General features: G+C 35.2%; 1 protein-coding gene and 1 long non-coding RNA gene across 2 annotated transcripts in view; one reads left to right on the top strand and one right to left on the bottom strand.

The window, feature by feature from the left end:
• Positions 1-363: 363 nt before the first annotated feature.
• Positions 364-7,255, top strand: LOC136833378 (protein C10). Its single transcript, XM_067095435.1, has 3 exons — positions 364-516; positions 3,387-3,563; positions 5,219-7,255. The coding sequence occupies exons 1-3, from the start codon at positions 462-464 to the stop codon at positions 5,344-5,346; spliced, it is 360 nt and encodes a 119-aa protein (XP_066951536.1). The 5' UTR covers positions 364-461; the 3' UTR covers positions 5,347-7,255.
• A 4,190-nt stretch (positions 7,256-11,445) lies between these two features.
• The window catches only part of LOC136833379 (uncharacterized), a 2,688-nt gene continuing 975 nt past the window's right edge, over positions 11,446-13,158 (bottom strand). The window contains exon 2 of the long non-coding RNA XR_010851451.1: positions 11,446-11,828. This is a non-coding gene — a long non-coding RNA (uncharacterized lncRNA). The remainder of the gene's footprint in view (positions 11,829-13,158) is intronic.

Genomic DNA, 13,158 nt, shown 5'->3' with positions numbered 1-13,158 from the left:
TAAAGGCCTGTCCACAATAGGAAAAACTGTTTGTGAACAGTTTGCAAACAGCTTGGAAACTGTTTGCAAACAATGTTTCCTGTCCAGACCTCAGTTGTCGCCAGGAAGCCTGATGGTGCCGTATCCTCTATATTTTACTTTGCAGTTTTAAAGCACTCGATGAGGGATAAGAGAAAAGAAAAGAGATGGGCGATTAAGCTTTTAGAAAAAGGAGCGCGTCATGCTGACTTGCTTCTTGCGGAACTGAAAATAGATGGAACTTATGTACTTGTACATATTTAAATATGAATATGTACATATGTATATGCACATACAGGTATGTAAACGTACTTGAACAAGCACAAGCCAAGGAGACATAGAGAGAGCAAGGGAGCCGTTTCAAAACCAATTCCCTTCCATTACTACTATTATTACTAATACTCGCTAGTAGTCTGTAGACCTTGGTTCCGTTTTATTCTAAAATGGCAGCTACGGAAACGAGTTTCACTGAGAGCTTTACACCTGACAAAGCTAAAGGTAGATATAACCTACGAAGGAGGAAATTATTTCACAGGCTAGCCTGCAGATTTAACCTTCCTTACTTCAGGCTAGGAAAGAATTAGCCTAACCATTGTTACGGTAGGCCAGGCAACACTTTTTCGAATTTCATCTGCGCAAAACTTAGAATTGCGTACTGAAGATAGTATTCTTTTATTAATCAAAATTAATAACCCATACCACCCGTAGGGAGGTAGTGCCGTCAGTGCAGCTAACGAGGTGCACTGTAGGCATTGGAAGCAGAGCTACTGCTCAAAGATCTTTGTGAGGTCCTTGGACCCTAGATTTACTAACCCATGCATTCCTTTTACCAGGACATCCAGTTTCATGCATTCTATTTCGTCATCTGCTTTCCATCCTCCAGTAGAACTATATAGTAGTCGCGGCACTGCCTTCTAACTTAACTTTTTCTACAGTTTTTTGGTTGCCAATTATGAATTTACCTTTAATTTTTGGCGCTCGAGTGTAATTAACCTGTAATTAACACCTGAAGTCCATCCAACAAGGGGTTTCCATACGCGATCTTCACAAGACAGAGCACGGGTACGTCTGTTTCGTACAGTTCATGTCCCGTCCGTCAGGTGCAATAACTTGTCAATGTATGGGTACCCAACCCCCCTGGGCCAGTACTAAACATGGTGAAGGGACATTCCATTTGGCCGACAACAAACAGATGCCCCGCCAGTATCATAACCCCTAGAAGTGTAGAAAAAACCAGTTGAAAAGGCAAAAACAGGCGCGGAGCTTATATATAGAATTACCCCATCCTCTCCTAACAACTGTTTCATAGTGCAAAAACCTCCTTTATTCTCAATTTCTCTTTCAGTGCTGAATGACCTCATATGTCCTAGTGCTTGGCCTTTGGCCTTGATTTTATAGTTCATTTATTCGTTCAGTATCTTTACTTGAATTGGTTTGCATAGCTTAGTCTAATTACCAGCCTAGCCTAGCCCATTTGAGCCAATACTAGTGGTCTTTAAAGGGCTAGGCTAAGTTAGGCTTCAGTACCCTTTCATTTATGACCTCAGTGTCTGACCAGCTTTTTTGAATCCCACCTGCCCCAATCTTCCGAGGCTCATTCATTACTGTGCACTTAGAAGTGGATGGTTGAGTTGTTCCTTGGTTGAATTATTTTCTGAAGAAACCCATCACACTGATATATAACTATCTGTCAGGTGTCTCTTATTATTCACAAGGGCAAATTATGACCTCTTGCTAATTGTAAGATTTTATGTAATTGTGTATCTCATAAGCATCATTAAATTAGGTTCCAACCAATTATGAGTTTTGTAATGTATTCCAGCCAATATTTTGGTGAACTTTAGCCCACCTCCACATTCTGTGTAGGTGGTCACTCTGTAATCAGCATGGTGTTAAGACATAGCCTATCTGATAAAACTTCACAATGAAGGAAGGTTGGCTCATTATATCCTACGCTGATCAGACACCAGAATTGGTTAGAACCTTTCAGGTGATTGTAAAAAGTATCAGCATGGCAACTGAAATAGGAAAAATTTATATAAGATATAAAATTTGTATTTGCTATCTCCTGGTTGTTGAAATTACCTCATGTCATTGTGGTTGGAGTACAAATGCTCAGAATCCCTTGCATATCCTAAATACACTGTCTTTACAGGCAGGTGGCAAGGAACATTGGGGCAAGTTGCCATAGCACATCCTGGCAAAGCTCAGACTGAGACCTAGAAAAATGACCTCATTCTGATACAGTATTAACAAGCTAAGATTGAGACCTAGAAAAATTAGCCCTGTAGTCTGATATAGTTTTGACCACTGGCCTGTACACTGGTTATTTCTTAAAGAAACAATCTGCATTTATCATTTGTTCATTGGGACCTATATACATACAGTATTTGGTTAGAAATGAACTTGCCATTCATTTGTCATGTCCAGTTAGTTGAATTAGCCTGTTGAAAGTTGCTAGCACAAGTGTAGTCTAGGATAGGTTGGGGAACCTCTGCATTTACTGGATTTACATTTAGTCTTACATCAGTGTTGTGTGGATTATTGTAGAAAACTTTGAGGTCTGCATCCATGGGTATCAGTTGAAATGCGAATGAGTTTTGTAGCTTTTTATGATATTTTTTTAACATTTTTTGGTATGGCCATAGGCCCCTGATGGTATGTCAAGTATTTATTTTTTTGGTTGAGAAATGCTGGGAAAAGTAACTTCCAATATGACCTACAGTTTATCATTTGAAAGACTCAGATCCAAGTTTAAATGTTCTTAGGCTATTATGGTATTATTTAGATGATAGTCGTTCGAAGTAACTGTCTTACCACAAAAATGTTATACACAGTATTCCAGGTAATACAACTTGTGCTTTTGTATGATCTATAGTAACAGTCTTTAATCATGCTTTGTGATCAGTCTGCTGTCATTGAAGAAGTGTCAAGGTTCAGCTTCTGTATTCTTAGTAAGATATTTATTTTCTTATAAGAGAAGGATTTGTAATTTTTGCATTAAATTCTGAGTTTTATTTTGACATGTATATATACAATATTATGTGTATGAGTTGCAGAGCTGTAATCCCAACAACACACTAGTAATCCAGTTTTATATGACAGATTTCCAAAGCTTGAAAAAGTTTTCATTTTACTATTTTCATTTTGAAGCTTCTCACAATTTTTTGGTGATTTGTTTTGGCTGCTGCCGCATGTTTTGGGTGTTTATGTACCTAATGCATCTGCTAGTAAAGTAGATTTCCTTTTATTGCAGTTCATGTTTAACTTTAAACATACTTTACAAATGGTTTTTATATTCTTAGGAATATAGTTTATTAGTATTATTTATCTTTACTTTGAGTCTTAAATAATGACTCGTTTTACAGCTGCGTTGCGGGAGATTTTGGCTGCTCTCACAAGTGGGGATGTTGTTGAATCTCTGGAAGCTGCAAGAGAAGCTGCTGGTAATGACATGGTTGCCCTTATGACAAGAGTATTTCCATTAGTAACTCAAGTTACCATACAAGTCATTGGAAATTATGGATTTTCTCAGGATGGTGTTGGTAAGTTCATATTTAATTTTTTGTACTGTATCTCTATGATGGAAAGTGAGTTTGGTGAAATCAGCACACTTCTAACTCAATTCCACTGGAAAAGTGTCTAGTTAATAACAAATAACCTCAAGTGATGGCAGACATGCTTCTCATTGGAGTTTGGTGATACAAAGGATGAGAAAAATCAAAAGCTTAGATTGATTGACATAACAAATCAAAATAAAATTTTTCACAGTACTCTTTGTAGGTCACACTTCCTGCATGCTGTGTCAGGAAAAAAAAGTACCAGAGTGCTGTCCAGTGGCTTAGAAGAACATGGGTAAATCAGAAGCCCCTGGATTAGCCAGTTCAGTGACATTAATTTTCCTCTGCTACTCTGTCTGTTCTGGTAGTTCCTGTAATTTTCCATACCTCAAGAGCATAGTACATGTATAATGCTTTCAGAGTAAGTTAAGATACTGAGTTGCAAATTCCATTGGTTTCTACATTAAGAAAAAAAAAAAAGGCTATAAGAACACCTGGAATACTTAGTAAACTTTTTCCAAACAAATTAGCTTTTCAAGTAAAAATACTATGGGAGAACCACACAGTGTACCTTGTGTGGCACACTGTCGATGGTATTAAAGATTCTTTGTAGCATCCCTACAACCCCAACTGCATTGCCTTTTATCGTCTTTTATTTATTTTTTGGGTTTTCCTTTTGGTTCTCCCTACTTAGCTGTTCACCTTCTTGAAATTCACCTTATTCTGAATGCCACCTCTCGCTCAAAAACAAATCCTTTGATCAAACCAAAGAAGATTTTGGAGATGTTACTTAGTGGACCTGTTAAATAATGCATGATGACAGTACTGAAAAATGTAATGGAAGAATATGATGCTAAGTCAAATTATCTGGTTTTCATAATCTCTGTATAAAAATCTGTTACTCCCTGTAGTCTGCTCATGTAGGTATAAAAGAAATGAAGAAATGGATTAACTGCAGGTATGATTAGAGCAGACTTGAAAGATTCTTACAAATGATTGTGGCATAATTTAGTTCTATAATGACAAATAAATAGCAATGTTTGTGGAATGATGGAACAGATACCTGTAATTAAAAATTGAAACATTAATCACACCAGAGTTGTTGCAGTCAGCGTTGCACAAAGAAAGAGATATAGATGATGTATTATCCTGCCTAAGAATTGGGTGTACTTTTTTAAGACATTTATTCATTAACCAACTGTGATGGCTCAGTTCCCATCTCAAGAATGCAGTACAACATCAACATTAAAACACGTAGTGCGAATATGGAAACTTCCAGTCTAAAGTGAGTGACAGGTACTCGAGACAAATCCTATAAGGATTTTTTGGCAGAATATTTAATTTGCATGCTTTCATATTAAAGAGTACAGTATTTTACGTACAAAGCTGTTCTTAATTTTATTCCTTTTATATGAACAAACCTTCAGCGTCTGCCTCAATGACTGTTAAGATTTGGACTGGTTGTCTGATTAAACAGATAGGATTGTGTTTGTATAAAGGCATGGTTTCACGTGAATAACCATTACATTATTTTTTAAAACTCATAGATTAACAAAGTTATTTGCAAATCATTATATTTAATTTGCTTTTCTCATTAATCTGTAAATCTTAAAGCATTCTTTTCTATCATTCATCATCAGGAGCAATCCAGTTTGAACACGTGATGAAGAATTTGGGACAAGATGACCCAGAAGTAGTAAGACTTCATTCTCAGGTTCGTTCATATTTCCTCCCTGCAGTTGTGATCCCTCCTTCTGGGCATCCGTAGGCCATTTATATTTAATGGTGGGACATTGTATTTCTGTATATAAAATATAGTGGACAAGAACCATGAAGCTCTGGAAGTGTATGAAATACACAATGAAAAGCACAAATGGGATGAAAGTTTGGTGAGGTTTTTGCACAAATTGTGCAAATAAAGACTCATATTTTCCAGTAGCTCATGGCTGAATATACCTCTTAACCTGTTGGAGCTATAATTACATTATATAGTGCTTGATTATACAGATTTGAAGTTGCTCAAGTGCCTAGCAACCTACCATTTTACTCATTTATGTGTGGTTTCTTGTCTGTTATGTAACTCATTTTTAAGGAATTTTTTTAGCATTACATGGATTTTTTTCTACTTTATTGTAGATGACTACAATGAGCATGTATTGAGGATGAGCTGATGATTGTCATGGGTGATGGTGCTTTAACTGCTTATAATGGCAGAAGTGGAGAAGGATAGAGTTGTTGAAAGCATGGGCAATTGCTGACAATGTCATGCATCTATGTATGGTGGTTGTACAATCATGTACTCTGACAGAGTTGTTGATAGTCATAGATATCATAGGAAATGAGTCCAGTGACTGTGGACTATGAATAGGAAGCATTGGGTGATATTTGTTGTCAGGGTCTTGGTCTAGTTGTACAGCAGTGATACTGGTGAATATCCATAATTGATCCATTATCATGAGGTGTCTTATGTCACATCATGATGCTTCTACCCTAGATTGAGGGTTTTTCTGAAGTACTGAAAATATGAAGGAATTCTGAGATGGTTGTGAGAAGGCTGTGATTACTTGAAGATAAACAACTGGAGACTTCCACCGTCAGAAGGTGTTCTTTTTCAATTAAGGTGTCCTTGAGTCTGTATGAATGCCAACTGATTTATTTTACATAGGGATGTGAGTTTATATGATGTTGCTTCTCATAGGAGAATTTTTTCTGTATCATATGCTGTAGTTGTCTTGTCTTCATTTTTGTCCATAGATCTCTGAGTAAGAGCTGATATGGATATCAAAATTGTCCTTCTCATAGGTCTTCACTTTTATGTGTAGAGAATGGGGCTAAGACACACATCCAGTATTCTAAGCATTGTGGAAAGACTTTAATTTAAGAGTCTTGGCATTGCCTTGAAAATGGACATGTTGTCTGATTTGTCTTAACAGATTTTCCCATAACTGAGAGATCTCAAGAACTTTATTATTCTGATTTTATTAGTATGAACTGCATCTCAAGTGTATAAGAGGAGGCAATTGGATCGTTCATTGACTCATTGTTGACTTGTTTTTTTTTAGGTGTATGAGAAGTTTTTTGGGAATTTTCATGTTTCAGTATTTCAGAAGATGACAAAATAATGCTAATTCATAAACAAAAGTTTATTGTTTTGCTTTTTATTCGGTTATTGTGAGAAGATTCTGTGTAAAGCGTCAGGTACTTGAATAACCCATCGGTTTTATGATGTAGCACTAGAAATGTAACAAGCTGTTAAGAAACCAGTTTACCCTATAGCTAAAAGTTAAGGATTTGTGGATCTTGTTTTATTTTGTAGACAGTATTTGAATTTTTAGAAAAACTTTTGCATGTTACCATGAGTAAAACTCTCACTACTGTTTTCTTAAGTGTAAGATATGTTTGATACTAATTCAGTAATATTTCATGTGGTTCAAAATTTTGCTAGTTTTTTTGTCTAGAAGCTGCCTTCATTTTTATTTTTCAGAAACTTTTACTGATTTTTTCATGGCGGTTCAGAACTACAATTTACTTATTTAATACTGTAATATTTTTCTATACTGTAGTAGTACTTTTATTCACTAAGCAGATACTGTTGTATCATATTGATGTCAGGAAACAAGTGTATTGTGTACCTTTTCTAGTCTTTATATGTAAAATATATGAATTTTGAAGTATAATTGGTGTATTATTCTAGAACAACAGATATTCTTACTGTGGTCCTGAATGAATTTTAATATTTGTGTCTTCTTCATAATTATGTTGTGTGTCTGCTCACATTTAAAAGCAAATATGTTTTTTGCTTTTAGTGAAGTGCTGGTTTGTGAGGTACCATGATGTTTTCTCATCCAGTAGGTTTCTTCTTTTGATGATCTGTTGGGGTATGTACTGATAATTTAGACAAATGTATCATTCATCAGTGTGTGTTCTTATTAAACCACTTTGTCTTTGCCAACTGCAGGCACAGGAATTAATATTTGTGTGAAGCAAGGCATAGTATACAGCGAATGTGTTGTATGACACTGTCAGGCATGATTCAGTTGGTAATTGAATAAGTGTGAATACAAAATGGTGTTGTATCAATACAGTAATAACCACAATACATGACTGTAGTGTAGGTACTTTGTAGTTTAAAATGGCAGTAAAACCATTTTTAACTGGATCAGTGACTAAATGTTGCATATCTGCTTAACTGATAATACTGTGACATGGTATCCAGGAACAAAAAAGAATGAATCCAAAGACAATGATATACAGTAGAAGCATTGATTTTATCATATAGTATTGTGGATCTGTTGTTTATAGTAATAATTACAGGACTGACACTTTGCTTCATTGTTATTTTATTTATACATTTCCATAGTATTTCTCACAAAAGGTACCTTGATTTAAGCATTAATATACATATTCAGTAGGCCAAATATAATGAAGTTACACGGTATAGTTACCACCCTTGTTATTTCCATATGCAGTAGCTGTGTGAGAGCAGAAAACTTTGGTGGTGTGGTGAAGCAATTTTATATCTAATTATGAATCATTCTTTAGTTAATATTCTGTACATTTTTGTTTGAGGGTATGTCATTTCATTGTAAGAACTCAAAATCATGGTCCAGTAAGAATTGCTATAATAGTGCCAACATTGTCACAAGACATTAGATCATTTGAATGGTACACAATTTTTTTTATATATGTAAAGTGCTTTCTCCACAGGTTGGAGATGGTTGGAGTGCTGTATGTTAAAGCAGCAGTATTAGCAGTGTGTGGAAGATAGTTTTACATAGGTGGCTGATTTTCATTATAATACAGTGTTAGAGTACAGTTGTGATTCATGTTAGCTGATGAAAGAATGACTCAGTATCTTGAGGAAGTAGGTTACGAAAGTAGATTTTAGTAAATTATGTTCTCCAGAATAGTGTAGCCTTTATTTTTGTGTGCAGAAGGCTGGAAAACTTATAAATATTGTAGCAGGATTGATTGTTTTTATCTTTGAATTGATGTCACTCAGATATGTTTAAGAAACACTTATTAGTGTATGGATATATTAACTTGACTATGTTCCTTAGTGCTAGGACTTTTTTTACTAGGGATGTGGTGCAGTTTCCCTGACATTTGACGTAATTGATTTACATCTGTCAAAAATTAAATCCAAAGAACTGCAAAGAGTTGACGGAAAAATATAAAATGTAAAAAGCATGAATGATAATATGTACTGCATAGTCTTCATAAAAGATGAATGAATAAGTAAAATATTGGGTTTGAAAATATGTGATCTAATGTGTAACAAAATTAATATCTGTCAGTATATCCTAATCCTGATGGGGAGGAGTTTTGGGGGCTAGTGCTATCTCTGCATGCACCTCATGTGGTGCATTGTAAGCATTACTCAAGGTTTCTTGCAGTGTACCTTTGGTCCTTAGTTGCATCCATATTTTGGTCTTTTAGGTTTCTTTTTTCCAGCTAGTCCAGTTCACTTTCACTGTCTAAAGCAATGAATGGCTGAAAGTGGCCCAGCGCCTCATTTTATAGCCTAATTTTCGTAAGTCAGTACATTGTAACCATTTTCTTAATGCTGTATACATTCCTTCTGACTTCATATGGTGCTCAAGAACCTAACTTGGTCGGCAGTTAAGGACCACCCATACTCCATATTCCTTTTGAGGTACCATAATGTCATCTTGCCTTGTACCAGATATCTTTATTTCCCTTTTTTTTTTTTTACAGTACTTTGGAACCGTCTTCTTTTATCATAATGAGTGCTGATGCTTGAAAGAGAATGAATGGCATGCACCTGTAACATATGTGTATTCATAGCAAATTGCTCTTTAGTTGCTATTTGTGTTTATTTATTTATGCTGAATTTTATTTGCATTTGATTTTTCTCTAGATTTTTATTTGGAGAATTTCTTTTACATGGATGATAAAGGCATTAGACCTTAGGTTTGTACCATAAAAGTGCATGTGCATTAGGAATAATGATACATGTTATTCATGGAAGTTTGTCTTTGCATCTTTATACTGCAAGTCTTGTAACTTTGTTTTGAGAGGTCAGACTTTACCCTCTTACCTCCTCTATCCTTTTTTTTTTTTCAAAGGTTATGTTTCTTGTTACTGTATATGTGTCTGGTTAAATGAGATCCGTGAATAGTCTCTAAATACTATATACTGATGGGAAATTCTAATAAGGTAAATTAAAACTAAGTGTACAAGAGAGACATTAAGTTTCAAGTTTGTACTTCACAGGATATTTAAGGCCTTTGTGATTGAAATCTTATATTTACAGCAAAGCTGCTTATTTTTAGTAATAAATTCCAGTGGGATAACAATTTTTGGAATAATTGCAAATAAGTTGCAACACATAGTGGTCATGGGTCCTTATCCAAAGGATGTAACTAGGTATCATTTATTACATCCAGAACATTGGGCTAAGAATGTGCTTATTTCCTTGGGCCCTTAGTTTTTGTCTTAGAAATTAAATAATTGACCATGTAGGTGATATCAGTAAGTTGTAAGGCATAATTTCAGCAAAAATAAAACTTTCTTGATTAATTGATTTCTTCATGTGCTCCAAGTGAATGATTCATGGTGTGCTTTTAATACTGTACATGGTGTTCCCTTCAACTTCAAGCTTTCATTTTGTAGTTCGTAAGAACATCAAATTCTGTCAGCAAGCATGTTATTGTTATTTCAGCATCTGTGAAAGTAATGTTAATACTGCCTTTCATAGATATTGTTTTGTCATTATTGGATTGTATCTCTTGGATTGAGATCATGTAGAAATAATTGTTGGAAGTGGTAGCATAAATTGTAATAGTAGTTATGGGTGAGACCATAGTCAAAAGATTTCCTGTATGCTGTCTTCTGTAGGTTCTGTTTCAGTAGAGATCTTTTACTATCACATTTAGCGCTAATTGCTGCTCAAGGTTTTCCAGAGCAGCAACATCCATATTATGTTAAGGCACCTAAGTATCACACTTCTCAGTATCTAAGGTCATTCACTCCTAAAATCAATTAACAGTCTTTGTAGGTGTTATGATGGTACTTGTAAGGTGAAAAGGCTGTAATGTTACAGTAAGGTGTCTTGTTCCTTTTTCTTGAATTTTAAAGTTCTCAGCTGCCATTAATTTATACAGATATTTCTCTGTTTTCATTTACTGTATTTGCCATATTTGATCAGCTTACCAACTGCTATTTGTATGCTGATGTAATTGCACTTGAGGTAACATAAAGAGGGGTAGGGGGCACTGAAAATGTTTTTACAATTCGATTCTGTTTATGTAAATCATCTAGTACTGGCTCATTAGGTGGTAACTGTCAGTTTTTCGTTAGAAGTGATTTGATATAGAGCCCTGCATTTAATTGGCATCACAAAAACCATCAAGAAATGTTACCATACTTTTATTAAACCAGTGAATAATTTTGTTGTATAATAAATGTCATGTTCAGATTTTAATCTGTTTAGTGAAAAAGCTCCACTAAACTTGATATGTGAAAGTAATAGAGGTAAGTACCATGGTCTTCTAATAGTTATGCAAACTGAGAGTCTTGTGTGAAAAAGGATGCATATGTGAATGACTGGATACACTTTAAAGCATGCCCTGTTTCTGTCTCATAACGTTAGTAGCATACAGTATACATCTCAGTATATATATAATTTTTAAATATACACTCAAAATTTTAAATACAGTATTTACTGCTAATACCCAGAGGATTTTAAAAGTAATATTCAGCATTTGTTGAAATGTGTATGTTGTGACAGCAGATTCTTTTTGAATGTCAATAAAAAAGGCAGTGCACTTATTTGAGCAAAAAACTTTTCTGCTGTCATATTGCAGTGAATGGTAAAGAAAAGCAAGGAAAACGAAATTAGTACTATAAATCCAGTATTAAAGTTTTATTTATTGCAAAGGTAGTTGTAAGAAGAAAATTTACAGAACAATTCTAATCATAGACAGCTTATGTGCAGATATCATAGACCATATAATTTTCGTAAAAGATCGTGTAATCAGTTCGAGGACACTAGCCAGGGAACCCATTAACTATATGAACTGCTCCAGGGTTCTGTGCGATGTAAGATCTACCAAAACCGCCATAACCAAACCCGTATGGAGAACCGTGAATCGCAAGGGAACCAGGAGAACTAATGTACCCAGGCCTGTAATATCTAGTTCTCCTCACAGGGTACCGGTAGGGTGTCCAAGGAGCAGCAAGAGCCTGGACAATCATGAGAGCAGCTAAGACGACCACCTTCAGGAGCTGTGAAATATCATCATCATTGTTACTGTGTACATAATTATTATTAGCTACATCATAAAATTTATGTTTGGATACACTAGCAAGGTAATCCATTTGGTGTAAGTGAATTTGTACAAATTCACCAATGCAGTTGGTAGGGAGAATCTAAAACTTCTCCCATACAACATGGGGTGCTAACAGGCCAATCCTAATGATACTGTGCAAACCTTATGGAATAACATTAGGCCATCAGAAAACAGTTCCACCCATAATATACACTGGAGATGAAAATATAATGACTGCTACAGAATCATCCCAAAAAACTTTAGCTTCAATTCATAATGAAGGACTCGTACTATGCACAGGAATTTTTAACATATCTCAAGCAAATCAGTATAGACTGAATAGACTGAAAGTGGTGAGTCTCTTGTAATTACATTGTAATCTCTTAACAATTTGGAGTTTTGAAAGATAGAATCGTGTAACTTGCTTACCAGCAACCTTTTGATCAAAGGATATTTTCATATATATTTAATCACTAAGTGTACCAGCAATTCCCATAAGAGCCAGTCAACACCTTGAGGTTTAAAACATCATTTCAGTATTAGAGCTCCTTGGCAAATGCATAAAATTAGACCATGTACCAATTTTTTTTTATTTAGCATAAAAAATTACACCAACATCTGAACTACATTAGCATCCTACAACATGTATGATCAAAAGCTTTGAACTAAGCAGCGTGCACAGGTGGGTCAAAATCTCACAGGCGTGGGATTTGTTGCAACATCTCCAGAGAGGAAATTTTTCTTATTACCTAGATGACCTTTGTTTTCTCAGCGGAATTGTCAGCATTTTTAATTACTCTGGAGATTACAAAGAAAACGACCTCGTAAAAGTTTGCTATTGTCACTGATTCTAGAGGTGCACTAACAACACTTAAAAATTATTTTCCAAAGCATTTACCCTGTCCAACATATCAAATACTCACTTTACAAATTATATTAAGCTGATCAAAATAATTGTGCTGGTTCCCTGCTAATATTGGCATTAATGGAAACAATACAGCCCAGTTTGCAACGGATTTTGAATAAATGACTTGCTTGAACAGTGAAGCCCATATTTATAAATTAAACCTGTGGTATGGCTGCAGTCATAAATTAATAAATATTTTGTGGTGGTACTATCCTGCGTGAGAATGTGGTACACCTGTTCACTAAATGCCCACCCGTTTTGACCCATTTATTACGTGAATGACAAATATTGGGCTCGAATCCGCCGAGATATTTTATAAATCCAATATCTTCAGTCCATCCAGTTATAGGCCTATAGTTTTTCCAAAGCTGTAAAATAT

The sequence above is a fragment of the Macrobrachium rosenbergii genome, chromosome 51, assembly GCF_040412425.1.
Source record: "Macrobrachium rosenbergii isolate ZJJX-2024 chromosome 51, ASM4041242v1, whole genome shotgun sequence".
Lineage (NCBI taxonomy): Eukaryota > Metazoa > Arthropoda > Malacostraca > Decapoda > Palaemonidae > Macrobrachium > Macrobrachium rosenbergii.
This window is presented reverse-complemented; position numbering and strand designations above follow the sequence as displayed.